A 25,387-nucleotide genomic window follows, 5' to 3' on the forward strand; every position below is an offset into this window, starting at 1 on the left:
TTATTGATTACAAATTTTAAACAACAAAACCTCACTTCTACTATGGTAGTTAAGTTTGCCGATCATCTGTGTGTACATTTAAAATCTGAAATTATTATTTCCCTTTCTAGAAAAGTAACATTTGTGAAGAAGCAAGCTGGAGATAAAGTTCCGTGAAATGTAATGTTAGCTATCGGCTAAAATGTTTTGTCTCAAATGACTTTCTGGTTTTAAAACAATTGACTTTATTTAAGGACAGGAAATACAATCTGACCATTTTGTTTTTTTGTGGGAAGGCTATTATTTTTTGCTTTTTTTTTAAAAAAAAAAACAGCTAATATTTAAATAACAGGTTAAGATTGAAGTGCTGGTTAAACATTGACTTAAATAAGTTATAGAAGACTCCAACACCAGACTTTTTAGAGGTTAAACATTCTCAAAAAGACACATTAAGCAAGGCTCTCCTTTGTACCAAAATACAGTTTCCAAACAATAAAAATAAAACCAACTTTTTCACAACAAGAAATATTGAAGATAAAACTGCAGCATCAATATAATCTCATAGTTATCACTTAAAGTATTTAGAACAAAATAATATTATACTACTTTTGTTTCTTACTACAGACACTGCAAAGGCTTATTTATTTATTTAGTGGAATACAATGTGAAGACAGTGGTACAAATTGTTTGATGTACTGTTTTCTATTTATCTGCTCTAACAAAATGAATCTCAATATGGTTATATTGGTGAGCTATCCAGAGCTCTCTAAAATTACAGAGTAAAGCAAAACATAAAACAAACCTTATGTACCTTTAATTGAACAGATTTCATATCACGCTTAACTTTGTTATACTGCAGTTGCTCAAGTTAAGCCATGGGACTAGTAACACTTTATAAAAATGTGCTGGATATTATGCATTTTGAGCCTTCAGTTACTATGATGGATATGAAAGGCATGCTAAAGCTGGATACCAGCACAGCTTTTTGGTTGGCTCTCATATATAATATACATGTGAGTAATAGTCTCTGATAAATGCATGAGCATGATTTTGAATCCCCTATCCCTCAGTCCTTATTTAGGTATTGCTCCCAGTATATGCCTGTGATTCTACAAGCTGGTAACAAGGACAAATGTGCTGAATGGGCATATTAAATGAATAAGGAGTGCAGGACTGTGTTGCCTTCTTACTTACCTTTCAGAGACCAAATTTTACACTTGGGAATTACATACTCTTTACTTTTAATATGTGCAGTCTCAGTGATTTTAACTGGGCTGTCCACATCTAGGTTCCAGCCCAATGCTTGCCGCAAAGTTTCTCACTGATTGCAATGCATCTTTGATCCCCATTGAAATCCAAGTCAGACATATATACACAGAGATGCATTGACACCCAAGTACAGAGGTGGCCCCTCCTCTCAATTTAAAAACAGCAGAAAGACCCTTTGAACAAAGTATTTCTTGAAGTTTGTTCTTGAGTGTTGAGAAGTAAAAAAACCTCTCCAACATAAACACCCAATACCATAAATTCAAGCACTGCTTGTTTGGTCTTTTTGCTTAAGTGCAAGACAGTTTAAGAAAAAAAAATGGATTATACACATTAAATTCTGCCTTTAAAGCCATGTCCATTACCTATTCTCAGTGTACTTACGAGGTTTTGACACTTGAACTTATCAACCTCTGTGTAAAGTACTGAGAAAAAGGGAAAACAACAAGCAAATGAGGAAAACATTTCAAACCAAAAAGATATTTAACATCCTATTAAATAAATAACTTAGAGAGAAATAAAAAGAAATGAAGTTAGAACATACAAGCAAACCATACTATCTGTTTTGTTAGAATAGTTTTACACTACTTTGCTTATATTCCTTAATCCTATCCGTTCTTCCACAGGGCTTCTCTAGAAACATCTTTGCTTGTACATATGACCCAAGTGCTTCCAGTAAATGCTTGCGTGTCTAACTGTTCATTGGATCATTAGGCTTGAAAGAGCAATTAAAGTCTTTGATACAAGTTAGTATTCCATAAATAACTTTCCCCATGAAGATCATTCAATAGATTGTCTCTCATCCCTTAAAATCCGTCGCAGAAATTAAAAAAAAATAATAAAATTGTTCACACTGGCAATAACTTCCATCCCATTTCATCCAGCTTGTATCTTGATTTTAAGATATGACACTGAACTAAATATAAGTAAATATTGATCTGCCAGCAATGAGTTCAAAACCTTCAGAGGCTTCCCCTGCTCTTTTCAAACAAGCAGATATCTGCGCTATTTCTTTGCATTTACTCTTCAAGAGGACTACAAATTATGCTTGACATAAGAGCCTTTGTTTCAACTGAATTGATAATATAGTTCCTTCATCTATGACATTACTACCATTGGAAGAAAGTGAGCTGAAGTGTTTTTCCTTCTTGTTTTCTGTCCTCTCTTTGTGGCTCCCCTTCCATTCAGAGCCACAAACATTTGCCTTCCATTGTGCTTCCAATTTAAGGATGCATATGTGTTATATCCATTTTCTTCTATTCTTTCCTTCAATTTGCAATCACTGTTAAACTCCTTCTGTAAAAAGAAGAAAACAAGTACATCAACTCAGAATAAACAAATTTCACTGAGTCCGTAGCATTTAAAGCAACATCACTTAGATTACAAAAAGTGAAATAAAAAAATAAATTAATATAATAATATAATAATAATTATAACAATAAAATGATATAATTCAGCCAGAGTTGAAATGCAACTTCTCTGTATTGGAATACAGGAACAATATTAAATCATATTCTCAACAATAAACTCAAAGTATGAGGTAGTACTCTTGGAATCATTCATCATATTTCAGTCCTAACAAATACAACCCTTAAATATCTTGAACCAGATTATTGATACCATATGTTAAACAACGGCATAGGCCTACTTTGTATTGAAAGTAAGATCCTTTACACCACACTGGCCATGAAAAAGTGCTTTTTTGGGTGGGTGCAAATCACTGTCATGCTGTTGATAGAATAGATGTGAAGCCTGTTTACTTGCTGTTTTGAAGAGGGGCTTGGCCTAAAAAAAAGATTCATGGATGAGCCTGCATGATTCATATATGAGCCTATATCTTATTGAGAAGATATTCACAGTAAAATTCAGAGCAATTTTGGGTAGGGTACCAGGGATTAATGTTTTCTATTTTTAAAGGAGAACCAGCTGCCAGTCTGCTATAAAGGATAAAAAATACAAGCATGAGGAAGCAAGTAGAGACTGTTTTTTTTCTATAATGTTAAATGCACTTTTACTTGGATCTGCTTCTCTATAGTAGACAAGAAAGCCTTGTTTTCACAAACAAGTAGTTACTACATATAAAAAAGTCAGATCAAATTACTTATATTCCATATAGAAAGCTTTTGAAAGTATAAAATTTACAACATACTAAAACATCAACCAAATATTAATATTTTGCTGTTTCTGCATTTAAAAAAGCAAGATGTTATTGTACAGCTCAAACAGAAGCATGTTAGAATCTTAGAGTATGATACACTAATTACACGTAGCATTCTTAAGGTGTTTATGAATAAGATAACAAATTTGTATGAATAATAAAACATTTTTAATGGGATAATAATTTCAGGGATTTTTTGATTATGACCAAAATCTGTAGATATTCAGGTAAAAAAATATATAGAAAGTATCTGCATTAATAAAATAGACATTATTTAGCTGAATTACATTTTTTTAAAGTAACACAGGGCAAATACATATTTTTTTCTATTCCTATTAATTTAAACTAGAATTTTTAAACTAGTTAATGTTCAGTACTTCAATACAGTAGGAAGTTTCTGGTGTCTTATTAATGTTTTACTTGCTTTTAAGACCACAGAACACATGCTTAATGCTTGTTTTAATACAATTGCATATATGCAAACATAATTTGGCTCAATTTTTGGATTAGTAGTTAGTGGAACAATAAGTGTTGGGGAATACACTGCCAGGAGAAAACGCTATGCAAAACAACCATTAATGCTGCCTGTATTCATAAGGTAACATACAGATCATTTAACTTCTACTTGCTGTAGTAATTTGCCACTTCCTGTGTCAAGGTATTAAGAAGGCAGGTGACTATCAATTATAGTTCTAAACCACAGTAATTTTTCCTATCTGACAGAATGTTAATTTGTTAAAGAAACCAAATAATGAGTCTTCCTTGGCTCCCTCTAACCTGTCAGTCAAATGGTAACATATTTGATAAACAGAGAAACAGTCTTACTTTACCTGTTTTTCCAGATATAGAACCATACTAGAATCCAAACTTTTTTTTTTTTCTTTTTTCTTTTTTTTTCCCTATTAGATAATACAGAGAGAACAAATGATGTTGTGAAGTGGCTAAGAAGTCTTATTGGCAGGGGTCTGAGTGTTAGCCCATCACTGCTTTGTTCATTCCAACCAAATTTCAGTATAGCCCTGCACCTGTATGGTGAATGAATGTCTATTGTGCACATGCTTAAGAGCGTTTTTAAAATTTTTATTGGTTCTGTTTTTCATATCCATCTGCAAGCTGCCACTCTGCAGTAATATGAGTCTAACTGCAAGTCTTAGGAGGATGGGAAAAATAATAACAGAAGCATTCTTGAAATCTCTGAAGTATTATGGAATAGGTTTTGATAAGTCATTATATTGTGATTTTATGATGTGAATATTGAAAAAATTATCTCAGTTGGAATTGAAAAAACAGCTTTCCTCATTCGTATCCTCCTGTCAACACTGTTTCTAATACACTGTGAATTACTGAATCTTATGGCAGCAGTTTCCACCTACGGTACAAGAAAGCTGCTTTGCCTTCTTTTGTGTATCAGTAGGGTTGGATGAACTCTTGCCACACCAGCAATGGCTAACAAGTTGGGTAGGAAACCTTATCTTAGGTTTTGGGACAGATCATCACAAACGACTAAGTTAATAACATTAACCAAGATGTGTATTGACTACAGTGATTTAGGCTAATGTATTCACTTATGTCCAGAAGTATTCCTGTAATCAATAAAGCAACGGAGCTTAATTGACAAAAGGTAACATTGTCAGCCACTCAGTATACCCTTATGGCTCTCAATGGTGCAGGGCTGACCACTGATTGTCTGTTATATCTCACCAGTGTAATTTTATAACTTAAAATCTACAGTTATGGGGGCTTAGGAAAAATTTCTCTGTTCAGGTCTTTCTATCCCTAATGCAATTCTTCAACACTGTCCAGGAGCTGAGGAGGTCAGAAGTAACCTCATAAACTAGGAGTGACTAGTAACAGTGCAGACAAGGGAAGACAGTTTATGAAGTTTATATGAACTAAATGCACCCGACAGAAATGCTTACTTAGAAAAAAAGGGCCAAATGACATCAACCCCCTTGAGTCTCAGTTGATGTAATCAGTAGTCTCAGACTGGCAATACTTTAGTTTTCAGCAGAAGTGGGCTTAACTACGTTACCCCCTTTAAAGCCTATGGATGTTCTGAATCCAGAGCAATCTGAAGATTGGCTCATCACCTTTGTACATGACCTGAATAAGTTTACACTTATGTGGGTTCAAACTGGATAAAAAGTTGCAAAATTACAGACCAACTGTTATGTAATAACAGAACAATCTGGTGTCTATGCCATCATGTGGATGTGTGGGTATAAACTTGAATTTAGTAGTCAGATTTCTAGATTATACTGCTTCCTATTAAGAATTTATTTTATTTTATTTTATTTTATTTTATTTTATTTTATTTTATTTTATTTTATTTTATTTTATTTTATTTTATTTCAATTTTATTTTATTATTATATATTTTTTAAACTAGAAATATCAGTAAACCCAAACTTACAGAAATGCAAATAGCACAATTTTCAAATGATGATACCCAAATTCTTCTCAGTCAAAATCTCTGTCTCTTTGTCCTGTCTATAAGCTTGTGTGTTAATTACTATAGTCAATTTATAGCTAACTGCTCCAGAAATCTTCTCAACACTCATACTTTGATAATCTGGTGTGCCTTCTCCATCAGCTGAAGTTTACAACATTTTAAGTACACTTTATTTCCTCAGAATCACTAATTAGTGCGTCAGTACTGCAGAAACTCGGCTCTGGTGAGGCCGCACCTTGAGTACTGTGTTCAGTTTTGGGCCCCTCGCTACAAGAAGGACAGCGAGGTGCTCGAGAGAGTCCAGAAACGGGCAATGAAGCTGGTGAGGGGTCTGGAGAACAAGTCTTATGAAGAGTGGCTGAGGGAGCTGGGATTGTTCAGTCTGGAAAAGAGGAGGCTCAGGTGCGACCTTATAGCACTCTACAGGTACCTTAAAGGAGGCTGTAGCGAGGTGTGGGTTGGTCTATTCTCCCACGTGCCTGGTGACAGGATGAGGGGGAATGGGCTAAAGTTGTGCCAGGGGAGGTTTAGGTTGGATATTAGGAAGAACTTTACTGAAAGGGTTGTTAGGCATTGGAATAGGCTGCCCAGGGAAGTGGTTGAGTCACCATCCCTGGAGGTCTTTAAGAGATGTTCAGATGTAGAGCTTAGTGATATGGTTTAGTGGAGGACATGTTAGTGTTAGATCAGAGGTTGGACTAGGTGATCTTGGAGGTCTCTTCCAACCTAGATGATTCCGTGATTCTGTGAAAAATATGGAAAAAGAGCCTTAAAGATTACATTTTGTAGATCCTTTCAATCAGCCACTAGTTAGTAAGAAATGTGACTGAAGCAGTGAACATAATAAATCCCAGCTACAAGAAGCTTGTGGCTGGGGGGGCTGCTGGTTTACCAGAGGGTGAAATTTTGATGAACAGCTAATTTTAGCTCTAATTAGTAGTAATACACAGACAAGTGGGGTTTTCAGTAGGTAAGAGAGGGAAATACACTGACTACTGCCATCTGTTTGGAAGGTAAAAATGTACTTACAGAGCCATAGACTTTTCCTTTCTTGTTCATGGCTAAATAATAGTTGCTTTTAATGGACTTAACTGCCACGACTCCAATTTCAACGGATGTTATCTCCAATATGCCTAAAAAATAAAAATTCAACTATTTAATCACTTCATTAGAGGATTTTCTCACTATAGAAAGAGCAATAACCCCCCCAAAATACTAAGCTTCTAATATTCAGAATGAACTGACCAATAGACTTCAGTAACATTCTCCAAACCATTGCAAGAATATAAACAAATATTGTTTCAATTAACGTTTCCTTTGCAAACCCTGCATTTTAAACCCCATAAATACTGAAACAGCTTCATTCTTCTTAGCACAGATTTTTCTAAAATTTATCAGAAGAGACATCTGAACCACAGCATTAAATTAAATCTATAGCATATGTCAATAGAATGTCAGATTTATCCCAATCTTCAAAACCAGTGGTAAACTATTTATTCCTTGTAGGACATTTAGATAAACTAAATCTCTTGGCTGCACGGAGATGATAAATTCATTTTTGGCAAGTGTGTTGACATTTTGGGATATAGTAAGACTAACCCTAACGGCCACATTATCTTTGCCTTTCGGATATCAGAAACATTTTGCTCTGTTTGTAACATTTTGCTCTGTTTGTAATAAATATGATTAACTTTTAACTTTTTTTTTTTTTCTTTAAAACAAACTATTTCTGGGATACCGGATGGCTCAAGGGGCCGGTAATGGGACACAGAACTTTTCATCTCTGTATTTTCTGTCCAAGAGCATACTGATTTGGGACTAGCAGTTAGTACCACTTACATAGGGAGTGGCTTCAGAGGTCTATTTTCAGCTATTACTAGAGCAACTGGATGTCTCTGTTGTTTTATTGCATATGCTTTAATATAGGATAAATATCGTTCCAAACAAATATCTTCTAAATGGTTTATCCAGGCAGTATACTCCAACCTTTTTACTGACATTAAAGTAGTAGTAGTGGTGGGAAAAAAAATTCTGACTTGGAGGTCACAAAGGGGCTACCACTGGGGAAATTACTGGAGGGCCAAAGTATTGGGAAATCTTAGAGAAAAAACATCCTACACGAAGCCAACAAATAATATGACGAATAGATCAGCTGGAACAACATTGACGAGTTGCCAACTACTTAAAGAAAAGGAGCCTGCAATAATTTGCTCCTAAATATGTCCAACACTTTTTGTCTGAGCAGAGAAAGACTGGAAAATTTGTATGTTTTTTTTTTTTTTTTTTCATTTACTTAAAATTCCTTATGGTAACCACACACCAACTGAATCTGAGTGTAGCTTGTTATTCAGTGCTTTGTCTGGAAATACTGATTTTCTGTCCATGAAAACTGTATGCAGTCTGTGCAGACTGTGTAAGCATGTGCAGTTTAGTTTGCAGTGGAGGTTTGTAGGAAGCTCCTTCACTGCATATATATATATATATATATATATATATATATATATATTAATAATGGCTGCTTTAGGTACAATGGAAAAGTCAAGCTATATGGCCATTGTGCTGCTGGTCTGTATAAGTGAGGATTAACAGATGACTGAGGTTGTTACTTGTTCTGTGACTTGACGTAGAAGCTTTGATGTTAGCTAGACAGTGGCTTTGAATCAAGCACGACAAAACAATATCTGATTTTTAGTAGGAAGAAAACTGATGATATAGGTTATGGACATGAAAAATAAAAGAAACGTAAACCTAGGCAATATAACAGGAAAAACTTCCTTTTATTGCCACGAAAGAAGAGATGGACTTTTCTGACTGCATTTTTTAATATACATATATATGTGTATATATATAGTATATATATATTCTGAATTTATATAAATTACCTAAATTTTTATAAAAGTATATGTAAATTATAGTGTAATTACCAGAGACTTTGTATTTATTTAACAGGAAGCAGTAGGCTGGCCAGAGCTACAAGGTCTATAGTGATTGCATATTAGAAAGACTTCAGTGAGAACTGCAACAATAAACAACAAGAGGTCTAGGATCTAGTAAAGCTCTCCAAAAAATGGACCATGTTAAACCAGAAATATATATATATGTTGTATATGTGTATATATGTATATATACACAATACATTTCCTGTCCAAACCTATAAAGAGCTCAAGGAGGAGAGTTATTTTGTTTTAATTTCTTTACGAGTGCCTTAAGCTACAAATACTGATTTCAATATGTAAATGTAAGTGTTGATAGGCATAGTTTATCATGTATTGTTAAATAAAAGCAGTGATAAAACCTTCTCTTGTAAGAATTTAATTGTAAGTTTCTTTACAGCATGAAAAATCAACACTCCTAAAGATTGTGTTGCACATATATACTAAAAAATGTCACTTACAGGGCTGAATATCCACTGAGTTTCTTACAGCTGCATGAGAACAGTTCTGTGCTAATTACCTCTTGAGCTTGAAACCCAGTGGGTTTAAATAAACAATGAAAGCATAGTTACATATGGCATTGCAAGTCTGCTACCCGTGAGGGGGTAAGAAAAACAATTTCCCAAATCAGCTCATTCCATCATCAGAAGTGTATCCAATTCAGTAGCACTAAAGGCGCCTCTGATATATCTAGAGCTGTCTTTTTCCACTGCCAGGTAGAAAAAGATATGCCCAGTTAGATAAATGAAAAATCAAAACATAACTTCCATTAGTTACCTATATGCAATGTGAGCTTGCGAATGTGAGCTTGGTCCTAGGTGGAAATAAGAGGAGACGTAAATTGGGGGAAATTAGTCAATTAGTAAAATTAGTAAATTAGTAATCTGGGAAGTTCCAGAATGTGTTCAGGAAGAGTGAGGTAAGACCCACAACCTACTTTTAAGACTAATTTGACTGCAGTTACAAAGGAGCTCTGTATCCTTTTCCATAAGTAAGATGAAGAGAATTATAATCTCTAATCTCAAGTAAAGTTGTCAGGGTTCCTTAACTAGGTCTTGTTAGCCAGCTCATATATTACCAGTGTTGTGCCATTGGCACAAGCAGATCAGTAAGCCTATACCAGCCAAGGCCTATTATGTTTTTGTTGCTCTTATAATGTTGCTCATTTTCACTGCAAAGAAAAGCCAAAGTTGTCTTCTTGATTTTCTGCAAAAGCATTAATACAGAACAGTGGTCTTTAATATTTCTCTACCATGGGTCATCTTCTACAGTATTTGTACCCAAAATCAAGAGCAGTTAAGTGGAATGCTTCAAGTTATGTAGATGACAGCCTATAAGAGGGTAAGACTGTGTTGTGAATGTTGCTACAACACCCCTCTCTTTCTGTGCGAGAAACATGTTTTCAGGTCTTTTCCATGCCAAAAACTGATGAGAAGAATTTAGTCAGAAGAATTTTAGTGTAGAAATTAATAGCCGTAACCCAAGCGTCACCAGTAAAACTAGACTGGGTCTGTCTCTAACACCAGTAACAACAAAAAGAAAATCTGATACTGGCATAATATGTAGCATTATTAATTAATGTATGTTGAAATGGATTAAACTGACTTATAGTTTGTCATAGTATCCTTGTAATAACACCATATTGGATTAACTTAACAGACTATTGCACTTGTGAAATTTCTGAGTGCAGCTGAAGGAGAACAGTGCTTAAATATGAAACTTGCACTACATTAACCCATTTTAATGGTGATACACTGCTCTTCACTACAATACCCAAGTTAAAACAACAGAAGCATTTACATAAATCATGAAAATTTTTCTGGTAAAGTTTGGTCACTATCTCATATGCCATTATACCCCCAATCAGGCAGCTAAAGGGAAGTAATGAGGAGAAATATTATTATGTTAACATTATATATAAGAGTAACTAGCTTGATTGTACCCAGTTATGCTATTTAACTGCAACCAAATGTAGCTGAATTCGTCTGAACTATTATCAGTTTGATCTCATGACCAGTGATCCTGGATTTATTTTCATTGGGTGTGTTTTTTTTTTTTTTTTTTTTTTTGAGTTGAAAAATGTTGTATAATTTTCAATGAAAATTTTGCATATTTTAACCTCTGCAATATTTTGAGGAGAGAAGTATAAATTTTAATGGATGTTTTTCTTTCATATAAATGTAGTACTCTTGATCTGTTGTTCCTTGGGTAGCAGGGGTCTAGTTTGGTAACATCTGCCCTGTTACTAGCTGTATGCCCTGGAGACTTCACTGGAGTTACATGCTCATTACAAGCACAGAACTATCTTTTGTCTAGATTGCAAATGATTCAGCATCATTTACACATTTGCTATGGAGGAGGTTGTCTTGTGTATTTGATAGAAATCTGTTGAAGGTAATGGAAATCTTTTTGTAGGTGTCTGTGATGTAGACACAAATTCCAGAGGTCAGGATGAGAGCATCAGCTCATCTGACACAGATCTACAAGCAGAAGTCATAAGGACTTTCCAGAACTTTGAAATAGACTGGATTTAAATCAAGTGCCTTTGATCTAAGGGGGAAAATATGTATTTGATTATTCTTGAGTCATTATTAAATTCAGCAGGAATGTGTAAAGTAAAGCAATTGAAACATACAGTATGAAGCATAAAACTGCAGTGTTTTCACCACCTAACGAAACTGACTTCTTTGAGGACCCAAATTTTTTTGTATTTTCCTCAAGGTTTCTATAGTAGAGCTATGTGGCATGACTGGGCTTCTACGTTACTGAAATAAAAAATATAGATAATTTCCATTGGCTCTCAAGAGTAAACAGGCTTGAAGGTAAGAATCTCTATATCGTCAAAGACAATATGGCTAAAAGGATGCCAGAGTGAGGGTACTCCCTGGCTTTAGTCAGGAAAACTATTCTTGGCAGATGAATTGTTCTTAAACACTTTCGAAAAATGATATGTGACCTCCCAGGTGAACTATATATACACTGTCTACGCTAGGAAGATTTTCTGGTATCTGATAAAAATGGCCTTGTTGCAATTTACGCCCATTATTTCCTGTTTAAAGTGACATGAAAAAGAGATTTATTTGTTTTCTTTACAGAAACCTTTTACATATTCAGGAATTATTATCACATCTACCTATCTATCTACCAACTTATGCTTTCTAAACACAGATATTCGATGTTTTCCTTAAAGATTTCAGATTTTCTAGACCTTCAGCACTCCTGTTCCATGTCCCCACAGCACAGGTGTAATGCTCTTATCAAATCTTATCTGTGTTGATACATGAAGAAACATTTCCTGCAAAGGATATATGCATATTCACACATTTATGCATACTTCTTTTTTTTTTCCATGTTCAACTTGTGATTCACTATCCTGAATACATGGAAGAAATATAAGCAGTCACTCCTCATCATATAGTTGTGAATTTGATTACTCCTAATTAAATATCATACTTTACACAAACCTCAGTTAGGTGGCCTCATTTACTTTATAATTTCTCTAATTTTTCATGTTGAGATCTTATTCAGTCTTCCAAAACACTTGCAACTATTCCAAGTTTCATATTTCTGCAACTTTTATAACTATATTTTCAATGTTTTCACTCGAATTGTTAATGGATTTTTGATTAGGAGACACTTCGAGGAAACTTGTAAAACTTGATGCCTCTGTTAAGATTGACAGGGAAAAAATGGTAAAGTCTTTCTATGCTGTAAGACTGTCACTTAGATTTTTTTTGTTTCTCTTGTTTAAGAGAATATTCTGATATATTGATTTCAAAAATCTTTCCCAAATTTATGATACCTACTGCTTCTCTCCTGTACACAAAGTTTTTAGCCCATCACTGATAAAAATTTGATATGGTTTGGTATTACTATCAATTATTTTGGTTTATGATTTCTTAGGTGCTTATAAGCATATATTTAAAAATTATTTGCCCCATACTTTTTCTCTAGATATGCTGACTTGTCTCTAGGTCTTTTGTTTTTCCTTTTTTAAAGATAAGTATTATATTTATTATCATGTTTTTTTTCTGTTCTAACCTGTGTTAGTTACCATTGGTTGGAGCTTGTGTTATTTTTCTATGGAGACTGAAACAAAAAAGGTACTTCAAATACTACCTAATATATTTCTAGTATCTAATTTTATGCCATGGCTTGGGCTCAGTCATTTGCATTGTTAAAAAATAATCACTTCAACAAAATGAATAAAATAAATAATTACTATGGTATAATTTGACTTGTAACTAGGCTTGATAATAAGCTGTACAAAAATAATGTTCTTGGGGGGGAAATTCTCATCACTAGTTACTCATTTCCAGTTCTATGTTCTTTAGAAACTTGGAAAAGAAAAGAAAATTAAAAAAAAAAGAAGAAGAAAATAAAAAAATGCTGTGGCCTCCATTATGGTTTTAAAACAGATAGCACACTTATTTTACAGCCATAATTTTGTAAACTCCAACAATTACAACTAATCCCCATTGACCACATCCACTATAAAAGCATGGTTTTCAATACCCAAACCATTTCCAGCTCAATATAATTAGAAACATTTTAAATATCGTCTTGAGATGTGCCCTGTAGCCATGCATATGCCCTCTTTACAGGTCCCAAAGGCTCGAAACATACTTCCAATTGAAACCAAATATATTTAACTTAAAAAAACTGTATTTTTATGGTTTATAAAAGTGATCATTATATAAATGAGAAGGCAACAGAAAGCTGACTGGCTATCTTGTTCCACAAAGAGGGACTGTTTAAAATCCAAAGAAAAAAAAAACAAAAAACAAAAAACAAAAACAAAAAAAAAACAAACAAACAAAAAAAAACAAACAAAAAAAAAAACAAAAAAACAAAAAAACAAAAAACAAAAAACGCTCTTACATAATTCTGTACACTAATTCAAAAAATTACAGAATATCCTAGTACTTGTGTGAAATTATGTCAAGCAATTTGCTATGAAGCAGACGTGACAGAGTTCCAGGTACATTATCAAGTCTGTATTACAATGGACCGAAAAAAAACCCATACCCTGCAATGAGAACCACCTGATTCTGGAATCAAATTCTATGTAGTGTGAGGCAGTGACTGTTTTTCTGTAGTGTCATTTATATAGTAAGTTCTTAAAATGTACTTTACATGTCCGTAACCCTAGTCTTAATGTAAAGGAATGGGACTATCTTTTATACTCCCCAATTCAGAGACTTTGCATTTCAGAGATGATGCCATCCATATACATGACAATCCACAGGCAGTCCTTCCCTCCCTTGCCTTTTCTTGCGTCTGCACCACAGAATAAGACTGAGTTCATCTGGACAGAATGTGATAATGACTGAGAGTTTCTGAAACTTTCCAGTTTCTGAAATGTTGACAAGAAGGTGCTGGGCCTGTGAAGGCAGGTAGCAAGTGGGTAATGGGAGGGAGGAGAGGGGGAACTTTGCAACATACATTTAAACTAAGTTTTCAGAACTTTATTTTAGATCATCCTGCAGGGAGCATCTCTAGAAGGGTTTCTTTGACTGGCAGTGTCTTGGGCCAAACAAAGTTGATAAAGCATCATGTTAAAGATTTCACAATTCAAAAAGCTGCTCTTAGTAGGTGATTTGAAAAAGGCTTGTTTGAGGAAGTGAGAAGATTGGTTGGATGTGGTCATGAAAGACAAGAGTGAAGTACTAAGGAATATGGGGTCATTGAGTCTGTTCCCACTCTGTTTCACCACTTACACTGGTGCAGAGTGAGTTGAAAACATCCCCAAGTCAGAATGTATACTGTTATCAATCATACCATAGAATCATAGAATGGCTTGGGTTGGAAGGGACATTGAAGATCATCTAGTTTCAAACCCACTGCCATGGACAGGGATGCCACCCACTAGGTCAGGTTGCCCATGGTTTTGGGCATTGAACCTGGCATCGAACACCTCCTGTTTTTTATTTGTTTTGCATAAGAATTGCTGACATCAGGAAGAGAAAGATGGTAGAACAGAAAATAAAACAAACCTAGAAACTGAAAATGGGGTAAGCAAGGCTTGCCTTTGGAAGGACTTTCAACGAATCAAAGTAGTTCCACTAAAATGCAATCTTCTGAATTTAGTGGCTGTCTATGAACTCTACTTCAAATACAAATCCCACAACTCAAGATAACAGTTATGTACAGAAATCTGAAATAAGACCCAACCTGAAGCATAAACCAAGCTTTGACTTAAAACCAAAATTTTATATGAAGTTAAAATCAGTTTGGTGCTTTTTATTATTCTTTAATATTTGCTGAGACCTCCAGCCTTCCTGCTCTAAACTAGTTATAAAGATACTGAAATACCACAAAGAAAGTTGTTAATATGTCACAGTTTAGATCAACAATAGCCAAAATGTGAATGTTCTATGAGCTCTCCCACATCTAATGCATTTTGATAAGCCTGAGATAAATATCCAAACTTCTGGAAGACTGTGGGAACAGGACTTCAGAGCCATCCTGCATGAGCACAGTATCAGCATAAGATGTGAAATCTCCATTGTGCACAACAATAAAAAACACTAATTATTAGAGCCCTTTGTCAGACAATCAGAGGGAATAAGAGAAGATAAGCTGCTTCTCCTTTCCTTATCCGCTGCTTTTATGAGTTTGATTTCAGAGCAGAGCAAAGACCACTCAACCAACTCTGTAACATCAAATACATGGAAGGTTGGCAGAAGTATGGTACATAGGAAGAGGGAATCCTATTAGTGATGCAATAGTGAGATCTATTGGCTAGTAGAGGAGAAGTTTAAGTTTAGCTACAAAAATGTCAGGAAGAAATTTATGCTGCATGAACACATAATACTGACATGTAACTAAAAATTAATTTTCCCTTCTAGTGTGTGGAGTGAGATATGCAGCTCCAAAGGACAGTTCTGAACATTGCCACTTCCTCTGCTAAATGACTGAAGTTAGACGGGTTAAACTTAAGCAAAGGAAATACAAGAAGTGACTTTAAGGATACATCTATGCTGTCAGTTAAGATGTATTCAGATCTGTCCTTAAGGACGCCTTCCCCATTACTTTCATCACTTACATGCTAACATGTCATCAGATTTAGCCTAAGTGCTGGAATTGTCTTGGGGGAGGGAAGATGATAAACAGTCTCACTTCCTTCACATGGATTTAATTCATGCTGTGGAGATGGAATGGCTACAGGTAGAGCCAACTCTACCTAGCTCTGTTAATCAGAGCCCAGATTTCTTGAGCTCCATACTTTGAGCCAAGACAGGAAGAGGTACAGCCAGCTATGTGAATGTTGGTGGAAAATGTAAGGGTCTGAAGATCTCAACATGCTTGACCCCAACATTGCGAGATTTGATAATATGCAGATTAGACACAGACAGAATGTCAGAATTCATTATCTGAACTGTTTCTGGGATGGAGAAGTTACAGGTGACAACTCAAATCACCCAAGGAGTAGTAGCAATTCACATGCCAGAAGGAAAAAAGGGAAAACAAAACACCCCAACTTAGAACATATGATCTATATATATAGATACAGGGTTGTAGTTACCTGATTTGTTAGCTCTGTTGACAAAGGCAACTTAAGGAGTTTAAGCCCTCCCTTCCCCCAGATACTTTATCATGCCTCTGTGCTGAAGTTCACCAACCCTTCAAATATAACTGTTTGCGAAGCAGCACTATAAACAAAATCGTTGGAATGATCTAGCTTGAAAATAAACTCTCAATAGAAAACAAATCAACCTAAAACCCTAAGGACTAAACAATCCAAGTTTTTGCAGTCATTCCTAGTAGTATATGTTTTCTAGACCTCCTATTGCTTTCTTTCTGGTGTCTTTCCAATTGGCTAATTTTTTTGAAGTGGGGTGCCCAAGACTGGACTAGTGTTCTAACTAAGCTCTGATGGGTACTGAATAGAGCAGAAAGATTACTTCATGTGTTTATAAGGAAACTTGTATCCCAATCCAAATTCTAATCGAAACTTGGCAGACCATATATGTTTCCATTTAGTAGACAGGACCAGGAACTCAGGAGTTCTGCCAAATCTTAAATTTCTAGGTCTCCACCAACATACGTAGGATGATGGAAAGCTTCTAAGAGACCAATATAGTTCAGTAAATTTCCTCAGGGGTGTATGGAGCTGCCTATTTGTAACCTGGGTGGAATCCCACGTTATCTTTTACATTCAGGATCATTATGTTCACCTCCTGCATTTTAATATTTGTACAAATTTCAACATGAATAAGAGAGCAAATTGGATGAAATCATATGGAATTAAGGCTGTTCCATTTATTGCCCAGCCTAACACACAAGAGAAGAATAATATATAGACAGCGGCACTGCAGAAGAAAAAGTCAAAATGCATGGTGACTGCTAGGAGAAGCAGTTCATTACTTGTGGTCTCAGGAAAGGCAGACCTTCACTGCTAAGGCAGTCAAGTGCTGCTCAGTCAGAAGTTCGTAGCAGATATAGTATATATATTCACAAATGGGGTACAAATTATAATTAGTGCCAATCACTACTTAGTAACTGACAGGTACAAGCACATGGAAGTCAGTCTGGGTGCTAAAGCTGCCAGAGTATGTACAAATAGATGAAGAAAATGTACAGGTGTATCAGATGTCATATGTAAGTTGTATCACTTACAGTGTGTTGCAGATGGCCTCTGCTGCTTTTATCTCAGCAGCCTTTATCCTAGTGACAGGTCTGTTGCCTCCTACAGGGATTGTCTCACATATACTACTCAGCTGCACGTTGAAATGAGAGAACAGTTTCATTCAACAGTTATATTTAATTTGAGGCCTCATAGATCTCAGCTTGACTCCTTTTTATGCAGACAACAGGACTGGAAAAATAAGCTCTCTTATTTGCTAGTTTCAAATATTTACCTTCTTGTGTAAGGTGGGAGACAGAAGGAAACTCATTGCATAACTATACCACAAAAACTGGGAATTTACATTGCACACTGCCAGTGGAAAGTAAGATCCCCTTCTAAATCTGTATGGGCACAATGACCTAGTTTTGGGGTAAAACAAAAAGTTCTACAGTTTCAAGGGACCATGGCTAAATACAATTCCCAGCAGTATCCCAATACTACTGTGTTTCTATGAGGAAAAGGGTGTTTTAGTGTTTTCCATGCAAATCAGAAACTTGCCAAATGCACTAATCCACCACATTAATTAGTTGTTCCTAATGATTTATATCTGGTTTTGCCTCACACAGGAGAAAGGAATCCATGGTATTTTAAAATGTGGGATCCACGTGTTCATAATGCAGGACTACCCCTGGACAGCTATAATGATCACTCTTTTTCACATAATTACCTTAGGTGGCAGTTACTTATAAACATTTTCAGCAATTTTATTCCTTAATAGCACAAATATTCCTAATATAGCTTGGTCAAAATAATCACTATTTTAAGGAAACCTCATAAGGATTGTGGGGATATAATGAACATTTTGGAAGTGTAGACTAGGGAAGATGTGCAGTAAAGGTGATCAGTATTAAGAAAATGTTTGCAAACAGTATTTCAGTATATCTTAAAATTACAGACTGTTGTTTGTCCCTTGCAGCATTTTTCTTCCTCAGATTCTTTTCTTGACTGAGTTGCATGTGATCAAATAAAAGACAGACCTGCGACTCCAGTATTCTTATTTACATAGTTTGTATCAATACTGTGTATAATTTAAGATTGCCATAGGTTGTGAGTAGCTCATAACCCTGGGGGGTTTTTTGCCAACAAACTACTCTCTAAAGTTTTTCAGACAAAATGTTTATTGAAAAAGACAATGTTGTTATTGCATAATCTTGGAGTAAATAAAGAGACAAAATGAATGGAGTGAGAAATTGATTGTGAGTTCATACTGCAGATGATGTTAAAGCCAATAGTTTAATAAGTGAAAATAACTAGATGACCTCTGACCATCAGTTCATTGCTCTGAATATTTTTTTTTTTTTTTCTGACATAAACAATCTGGGTACTTAATTCGTCCTAAGTTGCAAACAATTGAAAAGACACCATTCAATCACTGCATATATCATTCTCGTTATAATGCTATGTGATCAGCTTCTCATTTTTAATGTTAGATTTGTACTCTGGCTTACCTGTCTTGTACACTTTCTTCATCATCAAAGGTATGGTGAAACACTAAAACAAGTAACAAGGTCTGTACTCTTGCACACAGATGTAAACTATTGCCTGCTACAATGCAAGCACCTGATATATGTCTTTCACAGTGTTTTCATCTTTAATACTTGACTGTCTCCTAACCTGGCTGGACCTAGTATCTTCATTCTTCTAGTACAAACAGTTTTTTTTTTTTTTTTAAACTCTGATGAGCAGTGATATGTGCTGTCTTCTTAAACATTCATTCAACACCTCATCAAAAAGCAGGATGACAAAATCGTCAGTCTTGCACAGAAACTTAAAAGGCTGATCTGCAGAGCACAATCACTTCACACCCTTCTGCTTTCATTACCTTCAAGTCTCTTTTTATATTGTTTCCCATCTCGCATGCTGACATCCTCAGATGTCATGCTAACAAGCATGTTAGCCCACAGGATTATGTGATCTAATTGCACATGCAGTCTGTTTTTTTTTTTTTCCCTTTCCTTGAAATGCACAAGACTTCTGTGCAAATACTCACAAAACTATGCTTGGGACAGTTAACGGACAATAGAATACAGAAGGGAATATGTAAAGTACGGGCACCTCCTGTCTTCTCTACCTACTTTTATGTCAGGCTCAGTGATACCTTCACTTACACTACTGCCTAACATTGCAAAGAGCACCTGCCCCCTTGGCTGGCTGTTCAAAATTGTCTGGCAATCATGTTCACACCTTTTAGGGTAGTCTGGTGCGTCCATGAGAGTACTTGGTTCAAATTTCCTGTGATGACCTCTGGAGACTTTACCCGTAGCCCACTGACAGGTCTGTTTTCAGTTCTGAGTGTTGTGAAGACTGTGGCATCCCACAAGTGTGCTTTTTATATTTTGATGCCAAAGTCATCTAGACATCCTCTTGTAGAGCCTGGCATGAGAGTTTATAAGACCAAAAGAACCAAACCAGGCTTGGCCTTGTCCATATTCCCTCTCAGGAGTTGTCCTTGCAATGAAAGAAATCAGTAAATTCTTTGCATTGTTTATACTCAATGTATTCATTAGTGATCCACCATAATGGGTGGATACTCACATGATGAACCCTGCTGATTATATTGAAATAGTCAGGGTAGTAAATCTGAAAAGAAGCTGGAAATAAATGCAGAGCTTTCTCAAGATTCCAGCTGAAAGAGCAGTAAAATACCAGATGAAATTTGAAGTAGATGAATGTTGTGAAGTAATGCACATGGGGAGAATATTGTTAATTTTATAAACATGGAATGTGTTGCAGAATTGCTTGTGGTACAGCTATCAATTCTCAGTCATATAATAAATAGTAGAAAGAAAAAGATAGGAAAGTACAGGAGAGGAATAGGGAGTGTTTAGGAAATAATATATAGCAACAATATTTAAATCCATTGGTGCTTCATTTTGAACATGCAGGCTGGCCTAGCCTCTCAACATGTAGAAGGTGGAGTAGAACTGGAAAAACTACATGAAAGAACACATGCCTGAAATAAGGATTAACTATTTTTTGAGAAATCACTAAAACTCAGGGCTTTGCAGGGTGGAACAGAAATGGCTTGAGGAGAGGGATTCTGTAAAATTGTGGGCAACCTTGAGAAAGTGAAGTAGGAAGAATTATTCCCTGTATCTAAAATCGAAGTATTGGCTAAATGTTCAAAAAAAACAAAACATAACAAAAATTTTTTTTCTTTTCACATTCTGCTCATTAGCTTGCAACAGTCATTGGTGGGATGTCAGTTTACATGAAAATCAATCAGAAGAATTAGTTAAAAAAATATAGTCCTAGCACAAGGATACCATCATTAGTCTCTGAACTGAATATTGATAGAAACTAGGAAAGCATAATAGGCAGTTATCACTATATGCTTGTTCTCTTCTCCTCTTCAGGCTTCTGTTGCTTCCAAAGACAGGAAAGTAAATTGACCTTTAGTCTAAAGTGGTGGGGTTGCCCTTTGATTCTTAAACATACATCCTTTCATATAGGGAAATGGAAGAAACCGGAGAAGTAGCCAACATGAATTTGTCAAGAGAAAAATCTGTCAAACTTAATTTCATTTTATGGCAATGTAACTGTTCATATCATGGAAAGAGCTCAGCAGTTAGGCTTTTGACATTATCACATTACATTATCTTAAATACACTAGGTATGTACAAAACTGTATTTTGAGTGTGATGAAAAACAGGCTAGAAAAGTGTATTAAGAAAATCATTCTCAATAATTTATTGCCAAAAATGAACGAGGTATTGAGGAAATGCAAATATAGGGTGGAGAAGAATGAGGTATCCATTTTGCAGAAAACTCTCTGGGTGGCTAGTTTTCCACAACCTGGGCTACAGTGAATAGCATGAAAAACAAACATCTTCCTAACACATTTAAACACGAATATAGAGTGTGAAGCAAAAGAAAATCTTGCCTTTTCATCCAGCAGTTGGAAGGCATAAACTGCACTCTATTCTCACCTCAAGATGTGTCTAAAAAAGAACTAGCATTACCATATGTTTAGAAAATATGGTTTGCAATGTAAAGTGAAATAAGTTTTGTTCTTTTTTTTCCTTAAGAAGAAGAGATTTGAAAAGAATAAGCATATAATTAACTTTCAAACACTTACAAAAAAAAGTTGAGGTATACTCTATGCGAGAGGGATCAGAAATAATAGGCTCAACAGAATGCTTTGGAGTATGTGTCGTCTTCAAGAAAGATGACAAAAGTGTCTACTGGAGTTGATAGTAGGTATCATCCATATGTACATTGTAGGAGAGGTGGATCTGCCACATGATCTCTTGAGATTTCTGCGTGTCATAGAAAGCTGTGTTTCTACATACAAGATGTCAATCAAACCTTTCTTAAAATGTTGCACTTGCACTCTACACAGCAGAATTCTGCACAGTACTTGCATAGGAAGTCCAACGCTCCCACAAATGCACAGAGAGTGTGCATAGTGTGCAGGTGACCTTTTGAAATATTCAGAATTTTCAGTTATGCAAAGGCCATTCAGAACTACTGATATCATATATGATATTTCTGATCAAGGCATTGGAATTCCAAAAGAAATGCAAACAATAATTGAAAACCCCGGGCAGAAGAGGTCAGTTGAGATACATGGCTGCTGCAGGTGAGAGTAGGACTGTGATAATTTAGCTTTCTCTCATGAAAACTTGAAGACCATAAATACTTGCATAATTACTAGACTTTACAGGTGCTATATACTCTTCGAAGATCTTGCCTCTAAATTGTGAACTTAACAGTGAACTTCATCTCATGTTCTTCATTTGCAGGTTTGTACTTATTAACTGATCCTAGCTGATGTCTTATTAAATGCAATACCAGCCATAACTCTTTTTTGCTTTATCAGAAACGGCCCCACTGCTGCAATCAGTGGTGTTTAGAAGGAAGGAACCTATTTATTTCTGTAATGAAAAGTGTAATTATGGCAATAGTGGTAGGTCTGTTATACTGACATTAGAACAGATATTTACTTTAAAAAATAAACACTGAGTGTGCATAATGGTAAATCTTAGAGAACATGGGATTCAGCATCTGAAAGCTGGACTACCAACGATAATTCCTACAAGATGTAGAAGGGACTCCTTTCAAAAATCAGATTCATAGACAGGAACTGTTCTACCAAGTAAGACACAAAGTTCACAGAACCACTTCTGAAAATATTAATGTCCCTGTTCCTCTGATCATCTCTGGTGAATTAATTTCTTTTTATTCACCATTTCTGTAGGGCCTCTTTTTCCCCTCAAACCTGCACTGTCTCCTTCTCTCTCCTTGTTGTAGCCACTAACAAAACAGCTTGATAGAAAAAGAGTAAGTTAAAGCATACAACTGAGAATCACAGTGGCTGCCTTTAAACTGTCAGTCTATTTATTAACTTTATTTATTTTGCTGTTTTGAAATCTGTGTGTGCCAAGACCACGCTCTGGGAGCTCCTTGCTGTGTATAAAATAACAAAATAATCAGCAGTTACAAGACACTGCTAAATCTATTGTCATGCGTCTTCACAATTATAATTCACTTCCATGCCACTACAAAGCAATCAGACTGCCTGACCCACTCAGTCCCTTCAGTTGCATAGTCAGCTGTCAAAAAAAAAAAAAAGAAAAAAAAAATGAAGCCCCCAGAGAAAGCAGAAGATAGCAAAACTAACCTCTGGTAGAAAAGGAAAAAAGGAATTTTTGTAACAGGATAGAAATTATGTTGCATATTTTGGTATATTGATATGATTCCAATATAATGTTTCCTTTATACAATAGAGAAACTTCACTATATTACTGACACTATTTCCAAGTTATCTAATTTCCGTGTCCCATATGTTTCGTGTACATACTGATCAACAACTAGTGTCCCGTAAAATCTCTTATAAAACAGAGATTAAGAAATCCCAGTTTGGCAAAACACCTTCTCCATTCTCTAGTATCAAAGAGTAATAGTTCTGGTACAAGTAGTTCTAGAAAGTTGCCTGAAGGATGTCAAAGCTGTCAATGCCGCTACTGCAAATGTCACTGACCTCAGCAATCACTTAGAACTTTCTAATTAGAATAGAATAGAAAAGCTCAGTTGGAAGGGACCTTCAAAGATCAAGTCCAACAACTTCAGGGCTAACCAAATATTAAAGCACATTATTGAGGGCATTATCTAAATGTCTCAAACACTGACAGGCACGGGGCATCAACCAGCTCTCTAGGAAGCCTATTCCAGTGTTTTACCACCCTCACTGTAAAGAAAATTTTCACAATATTTAGCCTGTACCTCCCCTGGTGCAGCTTTGTGCTGTTCCCACAAATCCTGTGATCAGTTCCCAGGCAGCAGAGACCAGCACCTCCCTTTCACCTTCCCCTCCTCAGGAAGTTGCAGAGAGCAATGAGGCCACCTCTGAGCCTCCTTTTCTCCAGACTGGACAATCCAAGTGTCCTCAGCCTCTCCTCACAGGACATGTCTTCCAGCCCTTTCAATTGATCTTAACTTTTTGAATAGCAATCTCTGATTTCCAACATAAAATTCCAGTGTTGTGGAACACATAAAAGGAAGATACATGGGCAGATTTCCAAATCAAGGCAAAATAACCACAGTCAGAAAGACTGGGAGATTCTGAAGGCTGACCTATAGACTTATGTCTTTCCTTCCTCCTTAAATCCCATTTCATCAGGAGATGCCAGGCCAATCGATAAATGAGTGGGCTGGTACAGTTCTCTGCTGCTTCACTGTTGTTTCTTTGAAAACATCTCAAATCAGAAACAGAAAAATTCTCGTGAACAGCATGCTCTAATTTACGAAACTTTATATGTTTGTCTTACCTACTGGATGATTTGTAGAATCAATAATCAGTATTGTCTCAGAATAAAAAATTTCAACAGATGCAAAAGTATACATATTACAATATTCCTGAAAGTGTGTGACCCTTATTCCAGTATCATTAGGCATTGTAGCTAGTAAGATCAGGTTTAGAAACCAGTAACTTTTGTTGGTTCAGGAGACTTTTTCAGTACTCACTTAGCAGGATAATAGCAAAGCTTGAACCTTTTTAATGTTTTATTGAGTGAGACAACAACATTTATTGGGAGCAAACTTTTCTAATTATCTCAGCTGTTTCAAGTATCAACCTCTGATTCCCACCTTAACAATTCCAGTGTTGTGGGTCACAGAAAGGACTTCTGGATGCCTTTTTGATTCATACAACAATTTAAGTTGGAATGGCCTCTGGAGGTCATCTGCTCCAACCCCTCCTCTCAGAACAAGGCCAATTTAAGTTTCATTAAGTTGCTCTATTTCTTCTTTGTGGCATCTGTGTTATCTCTCATGTGACTGTCCTGGAGAAGAGTTAAGTAACTTCCATAACTGAGGATCCTTTACCTCCATTTTTATCAGCAATCTCTTCCAGAACTGGATCTGCCATATGCAAAGTGAAACCTCAGTGGAAGACAGTTGGGTAGAACTGGCAGCAGATTCAGAATCTGGTGCTGATTCCACTGTAAATGAATTAGAAGCATTAAGCTTGGAGAAGATCACTGACTTTAGACAAGAAGGTGGCTAATGGGACACTGTAAAACACGTGCAAGAAGACAGTGGCAGCTGATTTTGATTTCTCTTCCAACATGTGGATTATGTTACATCCACCCAAGCACTAAGCTTTCATCTCAAACAGTTGTGAAGGTGAATGTTTCTGGGGGTCTCATTCTCTAATTACGCCTGACTTAGAATTCACTTAACTTAGACTAACATGCATAGGAAGTTAAATTCTGTTAGCTGTTCCACCTTTCACCTTACCACACATCTGGGAAATATTCAGATCAAGATCATAACCTTGCATTTTGGCATTAGCTACCTAAAAAAACATTAAGATATCACCAACAATTTGCCTTTGACTGGGAAAATTAGAAGCATATTTGAGATGTAAACACTGTTGTGCCACTAATATTGCTGGTAATGATTAAAGGCTGCTACTTTAACTATAATGGAATAAACCCAAACTGACAGTCTTAGTCCATGCCCATT

General features: G+C 35.8%; 1 protein-coding gene across 6 annotated transcripts in view; it reads right to left on the reverse strand.

Annotated features, from left to right (window-relative positions):
* Positions 1 to 213: 213 nt before the first annotated feature.
* Positions 214 to 25,387, reverse strand: part of FGF10 (fibroblast growth factor 10) — a 65,224-nt gene continuing 40,050 nt past the window's right edge. For 5 of the 6 annotated variants that reach the window (XM_040541008.1, XM_040541005.1, XM_040541007.1 and 2 more), the window contains exons 4-5: positions 6,884 to 6,987; positions 214 to 2,541 (exon numbers count right to left, since the gene is read on the reverse strand). In XM_040541008.1, coding sequence (XP_040396942.1) covers positions 2,344 to 2,541; positions 6,884 to 6,987 — 302 coding nt within the window. In that variant the 3' untranslated portion in view covers positions 214 to 2,343. Of the gene's footprint in view, positions 2,542 to 2,893; positions 3,031 to 6,883; positions 6,988 to 25,387 lie in introns of all 6 variants that reach the window. The other variant, XM_040541011.1, reaches the window with a different exon arrangement.

The sequence above is a fragment of the Cygnus olor genome, chromosome Z (genome assembly GCF_009769625.2).
Source record: "Cygnus olor isolate bCygOlo1 chromosome Z, bCygOlo1.pri.v2, whole genome shotgun sequence".
Taxonomy (NCBI): Eukaryota; Metazoa; Chordata; class Aves; order Anseriformes; family Anatidae; genus Cygnus; species Cygnus olor.